General features: G+C 44.4%; 1 protein-coding gene across 1 annotated transcript in view; it reads left to right on the top strand.

Annotated features, from left to right (window-relative positions):
* The window catches only part of GPATCH11 (G-patch domain containing 11), a 163,752-nt gene extending 147,891 nt beyond the window's left edge, over positions 1-15,861 (top strand). Inside the window, exon 8 of the mRNA XM_077486444.1 lies at positions 14,933-15,861. Within this exon, the coding sequence (XP_077342570.1) occupies positions 14,933-14,988 (56 nt within the window). The 3' untranslated portion in view covers positions 14,989-15,861. The remainder of the gene's footprint in view (positions 1-14,932) is intronic.
* Positions 15,862-24,930: the final 9,069 nt, after the last annotated feature.

Below are 24,930 nucleotides of genomic sequence, written 5' to 3'. Positions count from 1 at the left end.
AGAAAAATGATCGCTTAGTGACAATGGCAAAAGGGGGTGAAAGGGTTAACTAGCGGCAATCAGGGGGTTAAAACCATTATTGGGTAGTATATCGGGGTACCTAGCGCTATAAAAACCTGGCGGTGAACCTAAAAAAATAACTAGCTACCTAGCGACACTAGCGACACTGATGCAGCGATCAGAAAAATGATCGCTTAGTGACACTGGCAAAAGGGGGTGAAAGGGTTAACTAGCGGCAATCAGGGGGTTAAAACCATTATTGGGTAGTATATCGGGGTACCTAGCGCTATAAAAACCTGGCGGTGAACCTAAAAAAATAACTAGCTACCTAGCGACACATGCAACGATCAGAAAAATGATCGCTTAGTGACACTGGCAAAAGGGGGTGAAAGGGTTAACTAGCGGCAATCAGGGGGTTAAAAACATTATTGGGTAGTATATCGGGGTACCTAGCGATTATAAAAACCTGGCGGTGAACCTAAAAAAATAACTAGCTACCTAGCGACACTAGCGACACATGCAGCGATCAGAAAAATGATCGCTTAGTGACACTGGCAAAAGGGGGTGAAAGGGTTAACTCTAGGGGCAATCAGGGGGTTAAATCTTTATTGGGGGGTGATAGGGGGCTACCCTGGACCTAACACTAACTGTCCTGACAGTTTTTACTGTCACAACTGACACTGAATGCATTGATCAGTAAAGAAATGATCAATGCAATCAGTGACACTGTGACTGGGGGGGGGGGGGAGGGGGATCGGGGGGCGATCGGGGGGGGGTTTGTGTGCCTGTGTGTACCTACATGTCAGTGTAGTGTTGGTGCACACTTACTATTAGTCTTCTCCTCGTAGTCCGGTCAAAAAGACCGCCCCGAGGAGAATGACATCATATCCTCCTTCCTGTGTAAACAATACACAGTGGGAGGAAGCTTCTCATTGGCCAGGAGCGATCCAGAGGGGGTGGCCGAAAACGAACGGCCATCCCCTCATCACGGAGCGCTCCTGGAGGGAACCGGACCCTCGTATCCAACGGGAGGGGGTCCGATTGGACCCCCCACCCGCTGGAAGGCAATCACGTACATCTACGTGATTGTGCCTGCCTGTGCCATTGTGCTGACATACATTGGCAATACGGCGGTCCTGAAGTGGTTAAACAGGTACAGGCGTTTACCCGTTTCGTCTGGGCACAGAGGCAGCCTCGGATACCTCGATCCCAACTCTCCCTACCGAAACCTTATGGGGTGTTGGCACTCCCAGACGTTAAACAGTATTACTCTGCTGTACACTTAGGTAGGATTCTGGACTGGGGTCGCAATCTCGATGCTAAACTATGGGCACAAATTGAACAACAACAGTGCTCTATTCCATTGAGGACGGCTCTCTGGTGCCACGAAGCACTACCACGAGCAGTGAAATTCCACCCCCTCATAGGCAACACGATCTCTCAAGGCGCAAAGGCAGCGCTGCAACAGTCTCTGACGACCACAGCGTCACCGTTGACTCCGATCCTAGGTAACCCCTGCTTTACACCAGGTCTATCACAGGCACAATTTCGACCACTACGGGACTCCAATCTCTCTACGGCCTCTCAGTTTGTAATGCGGGGTGACTGGACTTCCATCCCGGATCTTATGGACCCTTTAGGTCCGTATCGTCTGGATTTTTGGAACGCCAATCGCCTACATCACTTTCTCCATTCTCTCCCGAACCCCCTAGACCAGTGATGGCGAACCTTGGCACTCCTGATGTTTTGAAACTACATTTCCCATGATGCTCCACTACACTGCAGAGTGCATGAGCATCATGGGAAATGTAGTTCCAAAACATCTGGGGTGCCAAGGTTCGCCATCACTGCCCTAGACTATACCAGACCACTTACTGCTTTTGAGGAATACTGTTCTGACACTGAACCGATCTCCCGAACCCTTTCTAAAATGTACGTTCTACTTAATACACCTGCACAACCACCACACATCGCGGGTCTCACTAAATGGGAAACGGACCTGGGCCGCACCTTTACACAAATACAAATTAACAACATACTGCGGATCGCTTTGCGGTCCTCGATTTGCACCAAAATACAAGAGACAAACTATAAAATTCTTGTCCGGTGGTACTTGACGTCTAGTCGCCTTCACCTTATCTACCCTGACGCATCTGAGTGCTGCTGGCGCTGTCGTGAAGGACGGGGCACAATTTTTCATGTTTTTTGGTCCTGCCCTAAGCTTTCTGAGTTCTGGGCCGCGGTCCCGGACCATCTCTCAAAAATTTACCGAATGGCGAATCCCTAATGACCCAGCCTTTTTTTTACTGCATGTTTCGGACATACCCCCTAGGAAATACGCACGATCGATACTACGTCACTTAACGAATGCGGCCAAGTCCTGCATCCCCTTGCTCTGGAAACAGCAGACGCCGCCTTCAGCGGCGATGTGGGTAAGGAAGGTGGATGATATAAATTAAATGGAAGACCTGGTGCTTACAGCCCAGGATCGGCAGGAGACATATCGAAAGACTTGGTCTCTCTGGAACGTGTTTGTATACTCAGCCGAGGGCAAAGCCTTGACTTTTCCTCTCCCCCCCCCCCCCCCCCCCCCCGCCCCTCTCTTCCTTTTTTCTCTTTTCTCTGTTACTCTTCCACTTTCATCTCAGTCTTCGCTCTTTCTCTTGGCCGCAGCTCCGAACCTGCTCCCGATGACCTTATGCCGAAGCGCTAGGTTGAGCTTCGACATGATTGCTTCTTATAGAGAGGCGGGGGCATCTTTACCGGTCCTGGCCAGGAGAGTTCAGCCTCCAAGGCCAGTAGATAGGACATGTTTTGCTGATAATTCATATGTTCCCATGCCAATACCTGTACAGCATGTTTGTGAGGCTGCAACCTCTTTTGTTTTGTTTCCTTTGTTCTACTTATTATTGTTTGTTTTGGGGCTCTCCCCATGTGTGTTTTTGGTGCTCAAAATCCTAATAAAATGATATTTGCAAAAAAAAAAAAAACCCTGTAGATGTATAAACAAAAGACCAAATAGTGGTCTTGTACACCTGGGCCATTAACACTCGATGGAAGATACTCCCACACTTGGTAGAGAATCTCTCCCTAGAAAAAAAGTTTTCTCTTATATTCACCGACCAACACAGCTCCTCTTAGCCATTGGGTTGTTACGCCACCTTGAGGAGAATACTATATACTATAAGTTCTGTAAAACACAGAACTTTCCAGTTCTGCCCAAGGGGTAACAACCCCACAGCCTGCCATGCAGTCATCAGTTTTATTTTGCCTAGTGAAGGAGAAAGACCTAGGAACCCTGACTGGCCCATCTGTCCGTCCTTTTTTTTTTTCTGCAGAAGCTTGGCTTTTTGCGCGAGATGATAGATCCTGTGATCTGCTATCAACAGCCGGCTGGGTGACAGGCTGGATACCCTTATCCTTGTAGTCTCCCCAGCCTGGCTATTGAGCGTGTGCAGACTAGAGCTCCAAGCTGGGTCGGCCACAATGGAACCTCAGCTCCAGAGGTGGTCGTGAGCTTTTATGCTCCGGGCGCACATATGACCGGGCTACTGATGTCTGCGTCACAGTGTGCTGAGGCCAGCAGCCACCCTGTACTGATCAGAGAGTGGGTCTGTAATGGAATGTCTCTCAGCTCTTCAGGACTGGTAAGTACAGCTCTCCCTGCCTTGGTGGGGCTGAGCAGCTGGGCATTCCCTGGGAGGTCAATTCGGGGGTCCCTCACCTCCCTCTTCTCTCCCTGTCCCGATCCCCCCCCCCCCCCCCCATGGGGGATGCTGCATGTGGCTGCTGAGCGGTGTGTGTCATGTGCAGGGGCTCTCCGGGGGCCTCTCGCCTGTGTAGAAGAGGATGTGGCGATCACCATGCAGACCCTTCAAGAATTTGGGTGGCTGTTGAACCTAAAAAAGTCTGTGGTAGTACCGACTCAGTGTTTGGAGTGCCTAGGCTTGCTGCTGGACTCCAGAGAAGCGAAGAGTGTTTCTCCCTTCAGACAAGCTGCAGACTCTCAGAGCCGCGGTGAAACTGTTGATGAACCGCAAGTGGCCGTCGCTTCACTTCTGCATGTGAGTCTTGGGTCTCATGGTGGGTCCATTCGAGGCAGTACCATATGCCCAGTTCCACACCAGAGTTCTGCAGAAGGAGATTTTGATGAAGTGGGACAAATCTCCGTTGTCCCTGGATCTACAGATCCAGGTGAGCCAGTTGCTCAGAGATTCTCTGATCTGGTGGCTGAGGTCCTCGGTGCTTCAGTCCGGGAAGTCGTACCTACCTCTAAAATGGACAGTGATCACAACAGACGCCAGCTTATCCGGCTGGGGTGGAGTAATGGGGGTTCAGACAGCTCAGGGCCTCTGGTCGACGAAGGAATCCAAGTTGCGAATCAATCTGCTTGAACTAAGAGCAATCAGGCTATGCCTCTCCACATGGTTGATGAGACTGCAAGGGCGTCCGATCAGGATCCAGTCAGACAACGCCACTGCAGTGGCATACGTCACTCACCAAGGAGGAACAAGAAGCTCAGCCGCTGCACGGGAGGTCACTCACATACTTCGGTGGGCAGAGCGACATGTACCGGCCCTGTCAGCCATTTACATCCCGGGAGTGGAGAACTGGCAGGCGGACTACCTAAGTCGCCAGATGCTGGACCCAGGAGAATGGGCATCCGGAGGTATTCAGGCTACTGTGCCTGCGATGGGGCACACCAGACGTGGATCTTCTAGCCTCCCGTCTCAACCGAAAGGTGCCGAGATTCGTGTACAGGACAAGAGATCCGTGGGCGGACGCGTCAGATGCGCTGGTGGCTCCGTGGGATCAGTACCAGCTGATCTACACCTTTCCTCCACTAAAACTGTTACCACGTCTGCTTCGCAGAGTGGGAGTCGAGGGGATCCCAGTAATTCTGGTTGCCCCAGATTGGCCTCAGTGTCCTTGGTACACAAACCTAGTGCACCTGGTGGCAGACGCCCCATGGCGACTGCTGTTGCGAAAGGACCTTCTGTCTCAAGGTCGGTTTCTCCATCCTGCTTTACCATCGCTGGCTTTAACGGCATGGCTATTGAGAGCCAGGTGTTGAGGAACCGGGGTCTGTCGGACTCGGTGATCCCTACTATGCTGAGAGCACAGAAATCTTCTTCTTGGAAGATATATCATCGTACCTGGAAGGCCTACATCTCCATGTGTGAGGGGAAAGGATGGCATCCGCGCTCCTTTTCTATATCCAGGATCCTGTTTCTTCAGCAAGGGGTGGACCAGAAATTGGAGTTAAGCACCATTAATGGACAAATATCAGCCTTGGCTGTCTTTTTTGACCTTTGGTGTCTCGCTCACTAGTGAGTACTTTTGTTCAGGGGGTGCGACATGTAGTCCCCCCGGTGCATCCACCATTACCCCCGTGGGATCTAAACCTGGTGTTATCGGCTCTTCAAAAACCGCCGTTTGAAAATATCAGGGAGATTCCCCTGTTGACTCTTTCCCAGAAAGTGGTCTTTCTAGTGGCCATCACATCAGCCAGGAGGGTTTCGGAACTGGCGGCTTTGTCCTGCAAGGTGGTGGTGTGTCCGCAACCGTCCTTTCTGTCGAAGGTGGTCTCTGCGTTTCACATCAGTAAGGACATTGTGTTACCGCCCTTATGTCCTAAGCCGAGACATCCTAAGGAAGTGGCCCTTGACGCTCCGGACGTGGTTCAGGCTCTAAAAGTATATTTGTCTGCCACGACTCCCTTTCGTAAGTCAGACTCACTGTTTGTTTCGATGGCTGGTCCAAAGAAAGGCATGGCGGTCTCGTCGTCCACCATTTCCAGGTGGAGCAGACAGATTGTAGTACAAGCCTACATAAACTTTGAAGGGGCAGGCGCCCCCCTTTCCGGTCACGGCCCACTCCACAAGGGCAATCGGAACGTCTTGGGCCTTCCGACACCAAGCGTCTGTCACTCAAGTGTGTAAAGTGGCGACCTGGTCGTCTGTCCACGCGTTTACCAAGTTCTACAAGGTAGACATCAGTGCATCAGCTGATGCCTGTTTTGGCTGCAAATTTTTGCAGGCGGCTGTATAGTTGCATTTGTGTATGGGTAAAAACGCAGTACCTTTAAGTTAATGCACTGTTGCATTAATTTCCGTAGTTTTTGATGCGGTTGTGGGTAGTCCCCCCTGTTGAGGGTACCCTGGTTTTGTGGTGTTTTTTTTTTTTTCCACGCACTGTTGTTTTGTGGGTAAAGTTACACTAGTTCCCACTTGCCATGGTGGATGAAGTTTTTATGCTGTTTTCCCACCCCTCATTTGGCACTGCTTGGGGATGTCCAATGGCTAAGAGAGGAGCTGTGTCGGGCGGTGAATATAAGAGAAAATAGGATTTTTTGTGCTCACCGTAAAATCCTTTTCTCTGTAATTCAATGACTGACATAGTACCCGCCCCTCCTATTTTTCTTTACGTTATACTGCTTCTTGACGAACTGATAACTGCATGGCAGGCTGTGGGGTTGTTACCGAAGGGACCGCCCCTTTGGCGAAACTGGAAAGTTCTGTGTTTTACATAACATGTAATGCCTAGTATTCTCCTAAAGGTGGCGTAACAACCCAATGGCTAAGAGAGGAGCTGTGTTGGTCGGTAAATTACAGAGAAAAGGATTTTACAGTACAAAAAAAATCCTATTTCTTTATCATACATCACAGGACACAGAGCATTTATTCATGACTATCTGGGTTATACGCTACCTCTAGGTGATTGGACACTGGCACCCAATGGCAAGAAGGTTCCTCCCATAATACCCCTCCCATACGGGGGAATTGCCTCATTTTTTTTTTTGCCAGTGTCTTCAGGTGATGGTCACGAACGTTGAAGCTCTTACATTTTCTTCAATTAACGTCCCAGTGAGGATGTTGTGATTGGATCCGTTCGGATAGCACGAAGCTAAAACGAATGGTACCCAAGCCTTGATGCAAGAATGAGTTTTTGCTTGTAATGTGTCATATATGACACTGGACCCTTGGATAGTGGTATTCTGGTCATTAGTTTGCCCAAGATAGACCAGAAAGGGTGCTTTGCAGGCCCAAGGGTGTGGACCCCAAGATGGGGGACCCAGTCCTTGAAGGTCCACAGAGGCACTACCTGCCGTGATGGGGGAAGATTGGGCCTGTTGTTTCAGGTCCTGCAGCTTGGACTGGTGAGTACTCCCTCTGGGATTGCTGTGTTCTCCTCTGTTACTGTGTCCTCTCTCAGGTGTTACAGAATGTCTCCATGCTGTGTGTTTTAATTGTGATGCGCCACGGGTGCATGCGCCTTCTGGGACAGGACGCCGTTGCCATATGAACGTACGCAAGTGCCGTTGAGGTATGACGCAGTGATTACACCTCGTGTGGTTGACAGTCTTCAGGTGCTCATGCGCCATATTTTGGCGCCATGAAGCAGCATGGGTGCGCCAAGGGTCACACATGCGGTGTACGCGCGGTGTGCCACGCCCACCTCGCGGGACGAATTACGCCATCTAGAACCTTAAAAGCTGGAGTTCGCCTGGAGTGTGCTGTGGAGGCATAGAGCTTGTTGGGCACGTAAGTCTGCAGGTTTTTGGACACCGCTTCAAAATTGCTCCCGCTCGTGGAATGGCATCAAACTTTTAGCCTAAAAAATCTCCATAAGCGACATTTAAAAAATTCTACAGGTTGCATTTTTTGCGATACAGAGGAGGTCTAGGGCTAGAATTATGTGTTAATAATGAATGCGGCGCTGCCAGCAAACTATACTAAAATATTAAAAAAACACTAAGCAAACAACAAGTGCAAAAAGTGAATCCACCTCAAAGTGTTCCAATGTGCAATATAGGGCAATATACTAGAAACACTAAAAATAGTGCGTGTATAAAACAATCATGAGAAAATAAATATATAAATAATCAAAAAATGATAAAACGTGGCTAAAATAAAATGTGCACATAAATGCAATAAACAATATAACGTGTCGACTTAATATAAGTCCATAGAGTTGCTTCGTGAGCATACAATAAAGTCCATGCAAAAAACGTGATTTCCAAACAAGTGATATTCCAGTAGCCAACTTCAGTGCCAAACAGGTGCACCACCAGTTTCCCCCAGCCTCTCACCTCAACAGCTTAATAAGCAGACTCTGAATAAAGCCAAAAGGCTATTCCTTTCTCCTCCATCCAGCAGATAGTAAATGGCTGAACATTCCTTTCCCAGACTCTTCAGTTATCTCCCAGTACAGTGAGCGGCACGTAGAGTATGAAATAAAAGGACAGGGGGGCTCTCATGTGTAGTAATTCACATAGATAATTTAATAAAATAACTGGTCACTTACATATAGGCTAAGAAAAGCAGATAGCGTCGAATCATCCGAACTTCCGGTCTCGGCCGCGACCGGAAGTGACAAGTGTAACACCACAGCTCCTTCCCTAGGGCTAGAATTATTGCTCTCGCTCTACCGATCGCGGTGATACCTCACATGTGTGGTTTGACCACCGTTTTCATATGCGGGCGCTACTCACGTATGCGCTCGCTTCTGTGCGCAAGCTCGTCGTGATGGGGTGTTTTTAAAAACCTTTTTTTTTTCTTATTTATTTTAATTGATTTTATTTATTTTTACACTGTTTAAAAAAAATAAATAAAAAGGATCACTTTTATTCCTATTACAAGGAATGGAAACATCCCTTGTAATAGAAAAAAAGCATGACAGGTCCTCTTAAATATGAGATCTGGGGTCAAAAAGTCCTCAGATCTCATATTTGGACTAAAATGCAAAAAAAGACATTTAAAAAAAATATACCTTTTAAGAGGTATGGGCAGAAGTGACGTTTTGATGTCGCTTCCGCTCTCCTATGGTATAGAGACGAGTGGGGGGCCATCTTAGCCTCACTCGTCTCCATACCCAGCTAGGAAAAGGACCCGATCGGACCTTTTACTTCACTCATTTAAAAAACAATCTTCCATGTATTTTCCCCTCTATTTATATGAATATATATGTATGTATGTGTATGTAATATATATATATATATATATATATATATATATATATATATATATGTATATATGTATGTATGTTTGTATATATGTGTGTGTGTATGTATTTATGTATGTGTGTGTGTGTATATGTATATATATATGTATATATATATATATATATGGGTGGGTGTGTATGTATGTGTGTATGTATATGTACATGTACGTGCTTGTCTTCCAGCGGGTGAGGGGTCCGATCGGACCCCCTCCCGCTGGATACGGCGGTCCGTTTCGCTTCAGGAGCGATCCGGGATGAGGGGATGGCCGTTGGTTTCTGGCCATCCCCTCTCGATCGCTCCTGGTGAATGAGAAGCTTCCTCCCACTGTGTATTGTATACACAGGCAGGGAGGAAGTGATGTCATTCTCCTCGGGGCGGTCTTTTTGACCGGACTACGAGGAGAAGACTAAAAGTAAGTGCACCAAACACTACTCTAACACATAGGTACACAAACCCCCCCCCCCTCCCCCCCAGTCACAGTGTCACTGATTGCAGTGATCATTTATTTACTGATCACTGCATTCAGTGTCAGTTGTGACAGTAAAAACTGTCAGGGCAGTTAGTGTTAGGTTCAGGGTAGCCCCCTACCACCCCCAATAAAGATTTAACCTCCTGATTGCCCCTAGAGTTAACCCTTTCACCCCCTTTTGCCAGTGTCACTAAGCGATCATTTTTCTGATCGCTGCATTAGTGTCACTAGTGTCGCTAGGTAGCTAGTTATTTTTTTAGGTTCACCGCCAGGTTTTTATAGCGCTAGGTACCCCCATATACTACCCAATAATGGTTTTAACCCCCTGATTGCCCCTAGTTAACCCTTTCACCAGCGATCACAGTATAAGTGTCACTGGTGACGCTGGTTTTTATATAGCGCCAGGGACTCCCATATACTACCTAATAAAAATTTGAACCCCCTGATTGCCCCTAGTTAACCCTTTCACCAGTGATCACCGTATAAGTGTTATGGGTGACTCTGGTTAGTTTGCTTTTTATAGCATCAGGGCACCCACCATTTATTACCCAATAAAGGTTTAACCCCCTGATCACCCGGCGGGTGATATCAATTAGGTTTTAAGGTCAGGGTCTGTGTCGCCCCAGGCAGCGCTAGGTTAGTGCCAGTACCGCTAACACCCACCTGCAAAGCATAAACCTCCCGTAGTGGTATAGAATCTGAACAGATCAATATCTGATCTGATCAGATCTATACTAGCATCCCCAGCAGTTTAGGGTTCCAAAAAAACGCATTGTTAGCGGGATCAGCCCAGATACCTGCTGGCACCTGCGTTTTGCCCCTCTGCCCAGCCCACCCAAGTGCAGTATCGATCGATCACTGTCACTTATAAAACACTAAACACATAACTGCAGCGATTGCAGAGTCAGGCCTGATCCCTGCGATCGCTAACAGTTTTTTTTGGTAGCATTTTATATTTAAATCCGGAAGGCAGTGCTTGGTTATCGGGGTCCCGTACGTGGCTAGGCTCGGAAAAAGTCCCCCACATGTGGTATCCCCGTACTCGGGAGAAGCAGCAGAATTTATTTTGGGGTTTAATTTAACTTAAGCCCATAGCATGTGTGAGCAATATATCATTTAGTGACAACTTTGTGCAAAAAAAAAAAAATTTAATATTCCTGCAACTTGTGGCAAAATATAAAATATTTCATGGACTCAACACGCCTCTCAATAAATAGCTTGGGGTGTCTACTTTCCAAAATGGGGTCATTTGGGGGGGTTTTGTGCTATTTTGGCATTTTATGGCCTTTAAAACTGTGATAGGTAGTGAGGAGTGAAATCAAAAATTTGCACCCTTAGAAATCCTGAACGCTGTGATTGGTTTTCGGCGTGCCGTACGCGGCTAGACTCCCAAAAAGTCCCACATATGTGGTATCCCCCGTACTCAGGAGAAGCAGCAGAATATATTTTGGGGTGCAATTCCACATATAACTATGGCATGTGTGAGCAATATATCATTTAATGACAACTTTTTGTAAACTTTTATTTTTTTATTTTTTTTATTCAATCACTTGGGACAAAAAAAAAATATTCAATGGGCTCAACATGCCTCTCCACAACGTCCTTGGGGTGTCTACTTTCCAAAATGGGGTCATTTAGGGGGGGTTTGTACTGCCCTGCCATTTTAGCACCTCAAGAAATGAGATAGGCAGTCGTAAATTAAAAGCTGTGTAAATTCCAGAAAATGTACTCTAGTTTGTAGACGCTATAACTTTTGCGCAAACCAAGAAATATACGCTTATTGACATTTTTTTTACTAAAGACATGTGGCTGAATACATTTTGCCCTAAATGTATGACTAAAATTGAGTTTATTCAATTTTTCTTATAACAAAAAGTAGAAAATATAATTTTTTTCTCAAAATTTTCAGTCTTTTTCCATTTATATCGCAAAAAATAAAAATCACAGAGGCAATCAAATAGCATCAAAAGAAAGCTCTATTTGTGGGAAGAAAAGGACGCAAATTTCGTTTGGGTACAACATTGCATGACCGCGCAATTACCAGTTAAAGCAGTGCAGTGCGAAATTGTAAAAAGACCTCTGGTCCTTAGGCTGTTAATTGGTCCATGGCTGAAGTGGTTAATAGTTGGTTATAAAATTTTGCAAACAAGTAATTTTTCTCCTTCATTGAAATGCGCTGATGAGGCTGCGCTGGTGGGCACTGATAGGCACAGTTAAGGCGCCACTAATAGGCACAGATAAGGTGGCACCGACAGGCACAAATTAGGCAGTACTGATGGGCACAGATAAGGCGGCACTGATGGGCAAAGATGGGCACAGATAAGATGGCACGGATGGGCACTGATAGGTGGCACTGATGGGCACTGGTACATGACACTGATGGGCACGGATATGTGGCACTGAGGTGCAGCACTGTGTGCAAGGCAGATTGTGGGCACTGATGGGTGGCACTGTGGGCACTGATGGGTGTCACTTTTTGGCATATATTAGGTGGCACTAGCAGGGGGCAGGTGGGCACTGATGAGCTGTCCCCAGCTGATCACGTGGTAAGGAGTCGGGATTGACCCCTTACTCATAGACTCGCTGATCACAGAGCGCGCCGCGCGCGCCCCTCAGGAAAAATAGCTGATCACGTGGTAAGGGGTCGGGATTGACCCCTTTCTCATAGACTCGCTGATCACAGAGCGCAAAGGCGCGCCCCTCAGGGAGAGCACAGGCCGCTCATGCACGGGACGACGTCAATAGACGTAGTCCCGGCAAAGCAGGTCCGCGCTGTAGCCGTCATTCGGCTATAGCGCGGATCTCAAGAAGTTAAAGCAGCTGATATATACCAAACCCAAGGCTTGCATATTAGAGGCATCTGGTGAGTTTGACCCCCTGGGGGAGTGTGGTGTCACATGGTGGATTACGGATCTCTCTATTCTCTGGTGGAAGGCACGCTTGGATAACAACTATAGATTACCTTTAACACCTCGTATATTTTGAACTGTCCCTTACACCCTGAATGTCTTCAATGCTTTGAAATGTTGTACCTTAACTGTCTGCTACATATGAATTGAACTAGGGTGTTTGCCACTGGTTTATAATATTATTAATATAATTATTAGCGCTGTTTTAGTATTTATAACATCCAGTGTTTTGAACTGTTTAAATTTATACTACCAGTTGCCTTTTTACTTGTTTTTAACAGCTGCTTAGTTTCTGTTTAATATTTTTTATAAGATGTTTTAAGAAATACTATTATTTTATACTCTTATTATATCTTTGTGCGAATTCTGCTGCCAGAGCTGTGGAGCTGATCTGGCACTGAGTAGTGGTATCGCAGGCCTATTATATACGCCTTTTTATATGTGTGTGTGTGTGTGTGTGTGTGTGTGTATATATATATATATATATATATATATATATATAATATATTGCATAAAAGAACACCATAAAACTGCAAAGTGCCCTATGGAGACACTACATATGAAATTGATGATCATTAGCAACTGCTTGGTATAATTGGTAATCATGCATTTGACTCTAATCCAACAAAATGCCTGAATTTGCGCACTGTTAAATGTTTTCTACTAGTTGATTACTTTGCATTTTGTAAATAGATAAAAAAAATAAATAAAATAAATATATATTTTTTAAAGCATTCTTACTTTAGAGCAGGGGTCTCAAACTGGCGGCCCTCCAGCTGTTGCAGAACTACAAGTCCCATCATGCCTCTGCATGTGGAAGTCATGCTTGTAACTGTCAGCCTTGCAATGCCTCATGGGACTTGTAGTTTTGCAACAGCTGGAGGGCCGCCAGTTTGAGACCCCTGCTTTAGAGCATTATATATATATATTTGTTTTAGCTATCGCTTAATCTCTGTTGTGAGCTGCATAAGGGGCTTAACCACTAGAGATCCGCGCTATAGCCGAATGACGGCTACAGCGCGGACCTGCTTTGCCGGGACGACGTCTATTGGCGTCCCGTGCACGAGCGGCCTGCGCACCCCCTGAGGGGCGCGCGGCGTGCTCTGTGATCAGTGAGTCTGAGACTCGCCTGATCACGGATCGGAGCAAGGGGTCGATCCCGACCCCTTACCACGTGATCAGCTGTCAGCCAATGACAGCTGATCATGTGACACAACAGAGCCGGTAAAAAAAAAAGCCGATCACCGGCGGTCGTGATCGGGACATCAGTCCCGATCACGGCCAGCTTAGCAGTGCCCACCTGCCCCCTGCCAGTGGCACCTAACTAATAAAAAAGTGCCCACAGTGCCACCTATCAGTGCCCAAAATCTGCCTCAACAACAGTGCTGCACCCCAGTGCCACATATCCGTGCCCATCAGTGTCATCTACCAGTGCCCATCAGTGCCACCTATCAGAGATACCTATCAGTGCCACCTATCAGTGCCCATCAGTGCCCCTTAGTGCCACCCATCTTTGCCCATCAGTGCTGCCTTATCTGTGCCTATCAGTACTGCCTTATCTGTGCCACCTTATCTGTGCCTATTAGTGTCGCCTTAACTGTGCCCACCAGTGCAGCCTATCAGTGCCCACCAGTGCCACCTCATCAGCGCATTTCAATGAAGGAGAAAAATGACCTGTTTGCAAAATTTTATAACAAACTAAGAAACATTTTTTATTTTTTTTTATTTTGCCTCTTTTTTTGTTTGTTTAGCAAAAAATAAAACTCCCAGCTGTAATTAAATACCACCAAAAGAAAGCTCTATTTGTGGGAAAAAAAATGATAAAAATTTCATTTGGGTACAGTGTTGTATGACCGCGCAATTGTCATTCAAAGTACATCAGTGCTGAAAGCTGAAAATTGGTCTGGGCAGGAGGGGGCTTTAAGTGCCCAGTAAGCAAGTGGTTAAAAAGGTAGGGGCGAAAAACTGTATATTCTTCTTCTCAGTGAATGGCTGTTCGGGGAGGGTGTATCAGCGCAAATCTGATCATTGGAGGATAGGCAGGCTGTGCTAGAGATAGATGTGCTCTCATACCTAGCATGGTCAGCTTGAAATAGGAAAGCAGGGGTGCTGGCAGAATCACCAGGTATTTCACACAAGGGAAGCAATACAAAGCGAGCAGGATACTTTTTAACACAAGTACAAGGTACAATAGACACATATCGGGAATATAAACATACTGTATTTATGCAACTAGAAACCACCAAGAAGGGACATCAGCTTGTTATACTGAACAGTCTAGCTAATTGAAAGCATCCTTAACAAACACTGGCACTGGCTCCGGGATGATTTATCTACTTATAGAGATAATATTTGCAACACACAATAACCTATACCTAATTATACATTATACCCCATTGCTTTGAATAAATGATAAAAGTTCAAATGTGGTTCCTAGAAGAAGTGTATTTCATTGCCTTTCAATTATAGTTCATATTCAAACACTACAATGCCCACCAATTTGTTTTATTCTATAGATATGCATTAATTACGTTGTATCATTTTATGCAGATGAAGAAGACATGATCTCCAATTGTCCAGGGAGCACTTCAGAAGATCATGACTGAGAATGATTACTACAAAGGGACAACAATTTGAAGGTTCATCAGTAGGACATATACGTGAATTGTCTCTGAATGTCATCTCTACATATTCCAGAGAGAATATTGAAACGCCTAGTATTTGTCTCCTTACATCCTGTCCCAGTAATGAGGTCAGAGGCTCAGGAAGTGATGGTTATACTAAAATTCATCCAGTGGTAACAGAGACCACTAAAGAACAATAAACCTTGGCATAAGTTATAAATTTTCCTGAAATAGTTTTGTATGGAAGCTGGACTTGTAATTCATGGTGGAGGAAAATGAACACTTTGCATAAAAGGCAAGAAAGGAACTGCCTTACAGACTCAAAGGAAATATTCTTGATTTCAGCAGTCATTTCATAACCATACATTAGTCTAAACAATGAATTTGTACAGTTTTTCTTTTAACTCATTTTGCTCAAAGCGTATGTAAAGCCCAAGGATTTGTTTTTAAACACCTTCCAAACTGATAGGTTCACTTTCATTACAATATTGTACTAGTGATTGATATCTTTATTATAATTGGGTATGGTGAAAATTTGAACAGCTTTGTGTGTATTATTTAAATATATACTTTTTTAAATGTCACCTTTGCCCACTGTTCATGTGGACCAAATGTCACGTGACTTTTTCTAGGTTTAAGCAGAGGGAAGGAAAGTTACCTAATGTCACTGCTTTATTTCTTATCTCCTTTTTATATGCACAATTCCTGAATAATTTTTAATGACAGGCAAATTTGAGGCAAAATCATTCAACCCTGCTAGCCACTAAAGTAAAGCAAGTATGTCTTACATTTTGATTCAAATCAATGTTCTAAGTTGCATACTTTTTAAAATATATGTGAAGACACTCCATGTCACTAAGGGACTTCTGTAGTTTGTGATCCTATTTTAATTTATAGAACCATCCAATCTTTTTGCTTGTAAAGCCTGGTACACACTGCAGTGTTTTTTGGGTTTTTTTCGTGCAGCCCCGTGGGTTGCACAAAAAAAAAAAAGACGGCTTCGGTCAGGAGCCGCTGTTACCATGCAAGGTTCAACTATATCTCTTTCTGAGCTATTGTGTTCTGACAAAGGGATGCCCCCCCCCCATCAGAACACTCCAATCAGCGCTCTCTGCCATTGGCTGAGATCGCTGATCGGGAATTGGTCTGCTGCTGGTTTTCCAGCATGCCGGCTGGCTTTTGTCGGACACAGACATACACACAGGCAGAATGACAGCCGATATTTTTTGTACCGGCAAATGTCTTCTGACTTTCTACCCATGTGTATGGGGCTTAAAACTACTTGGGAACAGTATACTGCAAACCACAAGACATCCTGAGCTACTCTATTAAGCTGAAGACATTTTGTGTGTGTGTGCATTAAACAAAACAAGGCCTGAAAGCTGCAGCTGACTTTTCAAAAAGTCCATAAGTATCAAAAGATAAAGCTAACTATAATTGAATTACAGTTTTGGTCCTGTTAACTGATTTTAAAAGGCTAGGTGGTGGGGAAGTTTTGTATTTAATGGCTTTCTTTTCCCACACCCACCTTTATTGTCCTTTATTGTGCACTGTATGATCTTAAAGAGTGATGCAGCTACCTCCAGCTAAGCTTATATTCAGTTTATTCATTGCGATATAGATATATATCTCTAGATAGATAGAGGTGTGTGTGTGTATATGTATATATGTATGTATATATATATATATATATATATATATATATATATATATATATATATATATATATATATATAATAAAAATGGAGAGAGAGATAGATTTTGTTTGGGTGCTTGCATACATTTCTGCACAACGATACTTAAGAGGTTCCTTGAAGAGGTGGTGAGGCTTCAGTTATGTGTGCAGGATAGAATTTGTGATGTAAAACATGGAGAGGCCCACAAATGTTTACTACTAAGATTATCGATGCCTGCCATAATTGGCTATCTGCATACATTCTTGTGGATTTTTGAAATATCATAAAAATGTGTTGTACAGAGAAATTCTAGAAAAAGAAAACAATGATTCCATCTTATTTCGAACCAATTAAAATATCATTTGAAAAGTTGTTGGATCTTTACAAAATTTACATCTAACCATGCTATTTCTGCCAAAAAGTCAGTGAGTTATTGTAAACCTTCCATCCACCATTTTTTGTCAGCAGATGAATTGCTTTTTTAAGGGATAAACATTTTCTTTGATTCCTGTTGCCGGATTCAGGAGTGATAGGTGCGTGGGTGCCATGGGCCGTGTTAACAACAACCGTGCTGTCAGATTGCTGGGCCACTGGGTTAAGGAGTGATAGGTGCATGGGTGAGGACGCCTTGAGCCATGTCATTTGAGCAACATGAGGTATGTGTGTGAGGATATGAAGGCTGCAGTGTGAGTGATGTATTGAGATCCACTATTATAGACTGCTGGGCACTGAAGGCACCATGTGATAAGCACAGAGTATTGAGGGGCGCTGGGAATATTGAGGATCACTGATTACAGAGGGAGCACTGTAAGTAAACCAAGTGGCCCTGTATTTGACTGAGGGCCATTGTGAGTACAAAGGGACTACTTTTATATTCTTAAACAGTTTAGGGCAAACCATACCAAGAATAAAATAAAGAAATAAAACCTTTTTTTTTTTTTACGTATATAAAAATATTTGATTATTGCCGTTAGATGAGTGGGTAATATGTCCTACAGCAGTGGTGATCTGACCCAGTTCAAGTTGTAAACGAGTTTGTTTAGATTCAAACAACCAACTGGCAAGTTTGTCACTCTCCATGAGGTAACCTACACCTATAGCAAGAGAATTATTCAACTTTGGTCATAGCTGCACAGTTTTCTTTTTATCTTCAGACACTGATTACCTGCATAGGCAGTTTTTGGTAAATTTGAATTATGCCTTAGAGGAGGAGGAGACCCATATTCTTTAACAGAAATGGTTGGGAGCCAAGGCAATGTTATAACCACAGGAAACTTCAACTATCCTGATATTGATGGGGCAGACGGAACTGCACACTCAATCAGCAGCTCTCTGCTCCTCCATGCTCACTGGAGCACTGAGCTGTGGAGGGGCAGGGAGCGGTCATCTCAGACTCTCAGCGGCTCGCTGGGAGATTTAGCGGGCTGTCAGTCCAGGCACCTAGCGGATCCAGACTCCCTTTGTTTAGGATGATGCGTTGCCTGGACTCATTTCTGTAACGTCAGCAGAGAGCGGACTTGAGTCCACTCTCTGCTGAAAATGGGACACAGGAGTGCCAACTGCACTCCTGTGATCCATAGGAGAAGTACAGCCAAACGAGCTTTGGCTATACTTCTCCTTTTTAACTTACAAGGGATGGTTTATTTGGCAGGGGAATTGGGTACTCTGGAGACTTCTGATCATTGTATTTGTACTCTGTCAGACTTTGTCATCTGTTCTGGGATCCACTCAATCTCTGGGAAGTTGCTGTGGATATTTATTTGGATCAGAGGCGTCTGCATTCTGTACACTCCTGTTTCCAAAACAGCAACAATAATAATTACAATAGTATTTATTATCCACCATCTATTATTTACAACATCTTGGTGCAGTCCAAGTATCTGAAGACCATTGAGGATTTATTACCAGAAGGCATTGATAATAGCAGTTTTGTGAGATGGACTGAAGGCAGGCGCGGGCCCAGGTTTTTGCTGTGACTCAGAAGTCTGGTAGGAGTCTGATCCACGAATTGAAGAAGTTTGGAACCCCAGAATTGTTCTCTGTAGACTGGAAAACTAAACAAGACTGTGCTTTGAACCAGAAGACCTGAACTGGATGCTGCTGAAGTAACCTGCATTTCGGGCATAGCGAAGTTTCTCCATTTATAAGAGTCCCCATTTATGTAATCGGGCCGGCGTCCTGTATACCCTGTGTAATAGATGAGATGATCTCTGTGACACGGAAACTGGCACTTGTGAAGCGGAGGTCAGGCATAGCTCCCAGGTGTTGTTCCCAGCCCCTTCTGCAAGGAAGTGCGCTAGCTTCATGCGTGGAATTAAGCAAACGTATACATACCCTTGAAATCATACCCTTAGTCTCATCCGTCAACAGTACATCGTTCATTAACGGATGCAATATTGGAGTGGAGAGTGGAGATACTCTTCCTTCACACTGAATAGCATGCCTCAGTTGGAGGTATCTATAGGATTGCGTATATAATGAATTCCCGCTTCCTCCCAGGGGCAGAAATTCTCAAGCTTGAGAAGCTCCTTAAAGTATTTATTCCTCCATATAGGGGTAAAGGGACACACCCCCCTTACTTTGAGAAGGGATCTGACATATTTCCAAAGAGTGTTTAATAGTACGATGGTTGGGAGATTGTTTGGCATACATGTTAATCCTGCCTCCAAATGAGCTAGAGCTGAGAGGCTGGATTCAATGGGGATCTGTTAGGATCTTATGGGGTCTGATGTATCCACTCCCCCTCAATTACCCAGGTGTTGCAGTTGGGACACTACAAAGTAATATCTGGCGTGTGGAACCGCCATGCCTCCCTGATCTTTAGCGAGCTGTAGGGAGCTCAGACTGATTCGCGCTGGTTTATTGCCCCAAATTAAATCCCTAAATTGGGCATCTATTTGTGTGAACCATTTGTGTGTTATCACACACAAATGGGAGCATTGTGGAATATATAAAGGAGTTGAGGGGCCCATACCATTTTGATTAGATTTACCCTCCCAATAACAGAAAGCAGTAGCTTTTTCCATGCATTGCATTTCATCGCATTTTCAATTAGAATTTTTGAAGTAATTGTAATGAGTTACTTGTATACCTATATAGTGGAATTCCTCAACCACTACTATGTCTTTTGCACAATCCGGTAAGGGCTTTGGTAAAGGGTCTAGGGTCATTAATACCGACTTGTTCCAGTTGATCCTAAAACCTCACAGTTTCCCAAAGTCAGCTTATCAGGTTCATTACATTCTGCAATGAGCTGTCAGTGTCCCCCAAGTCTGCGTAAAGAGATACAATATCTTATCTGGGGCCCTGTTGAAATCCTGATATGTTCTCTGCAGCTCTAATATGGATGGCCAGTGGCTCCAGAGCTAGGGCAAACGGGTGACAATGGGCACCCCTGTCGTATGCCTCTGTGGAGTCTGAAAGAGTCCGATACATCCCCATTGATGCGCATTCTTGCCGATGGGGAGCTGTATAGTAGCTGAACCCATCTGAGACAGGACGTACCTACCCCAAATCTAGTCAACCCCTCACCATAGATAAAGCCATTTGACGCTGTCGAACGCTTTAGCAGCATCCAACAAGGAGATGGCCATATTGCCCAGATTGTCAGTGGGGATCTGCAGGTTTAGAAATGGTCTACGTAGATTTTGAGATGGGGATCTTGTCGGTATGAAACCAGATTCGTCTCTATGAATTACTTGTTGTATACGGTTAGCCTGTTTGCCAGAACCCTGGCCAATAGCTTGATATCAAATGTGAGTAATGATATAGGTCTGTACGAGTCTGGTGACAAAGCATCTTTACCGGGCTTCAGTAGTACTATTATAAGGTGCCTTGTTCATAGAGGTAGGAAGGGTCCCGGTCTCGAATGCCCTATTGTGAACCTTTAGGAGAGTAGGAATGAGTTGTGCTGTGTATCGCTTGTATACTTCTGATGGTAATCCATCAGCCCCAGGTGCCCAGCCGTTTTGTGCATGGGCTAGTGCTTCTATCAACTCCTCCTCCGTTAGAGGGGCATTCAGTAGGGCTGAGTCTGAATCGGACAGGCAGGGTATGGGATATCTATCTAAGAATGAGCACATGTCTTCCTGGGAGGGTTGGACTTTGGACGAATAAACATCCTGAAAAAATAGTTTAAAGACATCCATGATGTCTTTGGTGGAATAATGTGGTGTCCCCTGTGTGTCAGTCACTGCTCTTATGTGAGAAGATGATTGTTGAGATTTAGCCAGGAGCGCTAACATATGTCCTGTGTTTTCCCCCTCCTCGAAGTGGGTTTGTTGCAAAAAAAAATCTTTTATTTTCTGCTAGCTGTAGTGATAGAGCCCTAAAGCATGGATTGAGCTGCCAACCATGCCAACCATGATCTTTTTGTATCATCAGTGGGGTCAGCAACTTATCTTGCCTCTGAGTGCTGCGCTTCCTCTAGGACTGACCTCCCATTTTTTGGTTGAGGTTTTAATCTGGAATATCACTTTGATAAATTATTTACGTAGGAATGCCTTAGCTGTCTCCCAAACTATATCTATAGTTGAGTCTATATTGTTTCTGAAGAATTTTGTGAGGAGTTCTGGTATTGGGTCCAGGTCTGGGATAAGTGACAGCCAAAAGAGGTTAAGCTTCCACAGCGCATTACCTTTAACCGCCCCCACCCGTATATCTATTGAGAGTGGGGAGTGTGGTCAGAGATTTGTCTAGGGTGATACTGTGAGGATTCTAGTAATGGCAGAAGAAGGTCATTCCCTAATCCTAGATCAATTCTGGATAAACCCCCTATCGAAGCTGACTGGCATGAGTATACCTTGGCATCTTGGTTGCGTATCCTCCAGACATCAACAAGGCCCATCTCTGACAGAAGATGGGCAAACGGGGTAGACCGTATCACCTCTGCGTTCCATTCCCTGACCGGCCGTGTAACTTTTCCTTTTCGTGGTCAATGTAGTTATTAAAGTTGCCTATGACCAGGACTGCCATGCCCAATGTCTGGCTGACACTGGAGGAGGGATGTACAGACCTTCTAATATGCATTTTGTCCCATACAGGGAGCACAATCGGGAAAATATAACGACCTTCCGGATCAATTTTAACCTCTATGACAGAGAACTGCGTGTCACTTTCACCAGGAGGCTCACTCCCCTCGCGTACACTGAGTAGGTAGCATGATATTGGTGACAAAACTGTCGCAATGCAAATTGAGGAGTGGAGGTCGGGGGGAAGTGAGTCTCCTGCAAGCAAATCTGCCAAAGTAACTTAAAGGTTGATCCTTGAGAGTAAACAATATTTCCTTTTTGTAATAATTATTATGGTCAAGTGTGAAGCTAGTGTTAGTTCTGACAAAGTTAACAAATGTATTAAGCGCCATTGCAGTGCTTATGAAATCCCTCACAAAAGGAAAACAGCCATGGACTTTAGTGAAGGATTTTTTTGAAATAAAATGTGTTTGATAGCAAAATGTCAGAATATGTAATGTAGCAGGGCTTCTTAACTTGTTTAGCTTTAGAAGATTCTGTGAGGGGTAAGGACAATTAAATCACCAGGTTACTAAATGCACTTGATAGAAGCAACAAGACCTGTAAGATGTTACAAAAACAGAAACCGAGATTGTAAATGTAAAATTCCATATCGTTACTATTGGGGAGGCTTTGATTGAGAAACCTAAACTTTGTGATGACTTATCAGAGGACAATAGAAAATTGAAAATAAGAATGATGGAATTAGAGAGAAAATACGCATCAAATCTAAAATCGGAAAACTGCCGGTAAATAGAAACTCAAACTTTCCATCTAATGGTTAAGATTCTCATATCAAATCTGAGAATTCTTTACAGTTTATAACAAGAATAATACAGGTGACGCATGCACAAGGTCTTTAAAACCAAACAAATTAGATGCAGGTCTTAGAGATGGGAATGGTTCCTCGCCATGATTTGAATAGATTTTAAAAATGGTTTCATGATTTGCAGATTGCTAGAGATATGTACAGTCTAAACCCATCTAAAGTAGAAAGTCATGCAAAATTCTATAGGAAATGTTCCGTGGATGAGAATTAAACAGATCTGTATCTAGCCTCTTAGAATGAGGGATATATTAAAGCAATTGTGTGTATTGTATGGTGTACAATTTGATATTACTTTACATGGGCAGAGCAAACAAATGCAAAATGAGTCACTCTACGAGTTGTCACACAGGAGAATAACTGTGATGGAAATCTTATACTCTAGTCCTGCATTTGAGCATGGAGGTACATAGAAGCATGAATTTAGATACCTTGAGGATATCAAGGAAAAATATTTTATTGGTTACCCCAAATTCTTATTTAAATGACATATTGTTAACAGCAGATCATTAATGGAGCAAATCAAATATGGGGACTATACGATTTGGTGTGGCAACATTGTTTAAGACAAATTCTGAACATAAAGATCAGAAGAGAAAATCATATTAAAATGATCAGAAGAAATTTACCAGGTTAAAGACATTTAACCTTAAACTGTGTAGAGGGTTGTTTACTCTCAGAGGGGTAAGGATGTGTGGGCCAAATCACCGCTTTCAAGACTCCTTATTCTTCATTACACTGAAGATGGTTCTTAGGGCAGGTTCACTCTGGTTCGACAAGTCACATGACATGTCAAAATCGACGGTTCCCTTTGAGGGCCGTTATAACTGGTCTGACTTGTGTCGGTCCAATTTTAAAAATGCTACCTGCACTACTTTGGTCCACGTTGAGCATGATTTTAGATGATTGATTTGATATAGCATCCAGTTCTTATCATCATCTTAACTGATCAAAATTGTGGAATGCGAATTATGCTCTGGGTATCTTGAGAGGGGAACCTCACGTCAATTTTTTTTTTTTTTTTTTTTTTTTTTTTTTTTTTTTTTTTTAGAGAGTGTGGGCCCTCCCCCCCCGCAAAGACCATACCAGACCCTTCAATCTGGTATGGATTTTAAGGGTATCCCCCCCGCCAAAATTAAAAAATAAATGTTGATGGGGACAAGGGCCTCTTCCCGACAAACCTGGACAGTGGTTGTGGGGGTCTGCGGGCAGGGGGCTTATCGGAATCTGGAAGTCCCCTTTAACAAGGGGGCCCCCAGATCCCGGTCTCCTCTTATGTGGATGTGTATGGGGTATTAAGTGTACTGTTTCAAAAACCATCAGACGGTTTTGGAAAAGTCCTTTATTAAAAATGAAGAATGTCCCTCTTTCGTGGCTCCGGGTCTTCTTCCACCATTTGGTCTTCTTCCACAGCTTGTTCTCCTTCCGCCGGTGACTTCTTCTGCTGACCCGGTCTTCCTCCGAAGCTGGCTTCTCCTGTCATGTCAGGTTCGGTACCTGCCATTTCTTATATAGCCGCAGGGTGTGGCCATCCGGGGGATGTCACATAGAGACTGTGACGGAACGTCTCCCACACTCTGCTTGAGTGCTTTCAACATATACTGCTTCCTCCCAGTCTGAATATAGATATTATAGATATTGCATATTACAACCACTAAAAACTACAAAAATAGACAATACTCATTTGATTGCTGAACATGGACTGTTTATTAGAACAAGAATACAGTCTTAAATACAGTTGAAGAGGGGGTTCCCCCCATCCTGCTCATATTACGCTTAACAATACACCTGTAACCAGAAACATAATTAACATGAGCTAGTCTAATCATTTACCTAGACTTGGTGACTCAGAGATATGACCTTTCAGGGTAGACTTGCCGTCTCCTCACTTACAACTTACAATACACAAGTATAAACACATCCCCCAATACTGCACCTAGGAGACAAAAGTGTGTTAATGGGCACAATAAACTATTGGGGGAAAGACCCAGGCTTTCCAGGTCTCCTTAATCGGCATTCCTTTCACATACATCTTTTTTTGCATTACATAACAGAATATCTTCCAAAATCCTTGTAGCTCCCTCAAATGCCAGGGCCCATGGTTGGAAGGTAAGAGGCTAGCATTCAGTCCCCTCCAAAAGCCTATGTCCTGGATGAGTCTGTCACATTTCTCCCCCATCAAAGATCGACTAACAAGGTCCCAGACATCCACCTGTTCTGGACATGCGTTTAGTTGGGCAGAGTGAACTCGCATAGTCTGCATGATCTCCATTCTTGGCTGCAAGGAATAGTTCACATCAGTAGGTGTGGGGCAGAGGTCATTGACTCTCTGTCCAGCTGCTAGCGCTGGGTGGTTTTGTGGATTGTTCCAGCTTCCTGAAGCTGTAGAGACACTGTAGGTGCTAGGCAGGGA

Source organism: Lithobates pipiens, unplaced genomic scaffold, assembly GCF_037356315.1.
Source record: "Lithobates pipiens isolate NorthernLeopardFrog02 unplaced genomic scaffold, aLitPip1_a1.2 Scaffold_18, whole genome shotgun sequence".
Lineage (NCBI taxonomy): Eukaryota > Metazoa > Chordata > Amphibia > Anura > Ranidae > Lithobates > Lithobates pipiens.
Note: the sequence above shows the minus strand (reverse complement) of the source record. Positions and strands in the feature narration are given on the sequence as shown.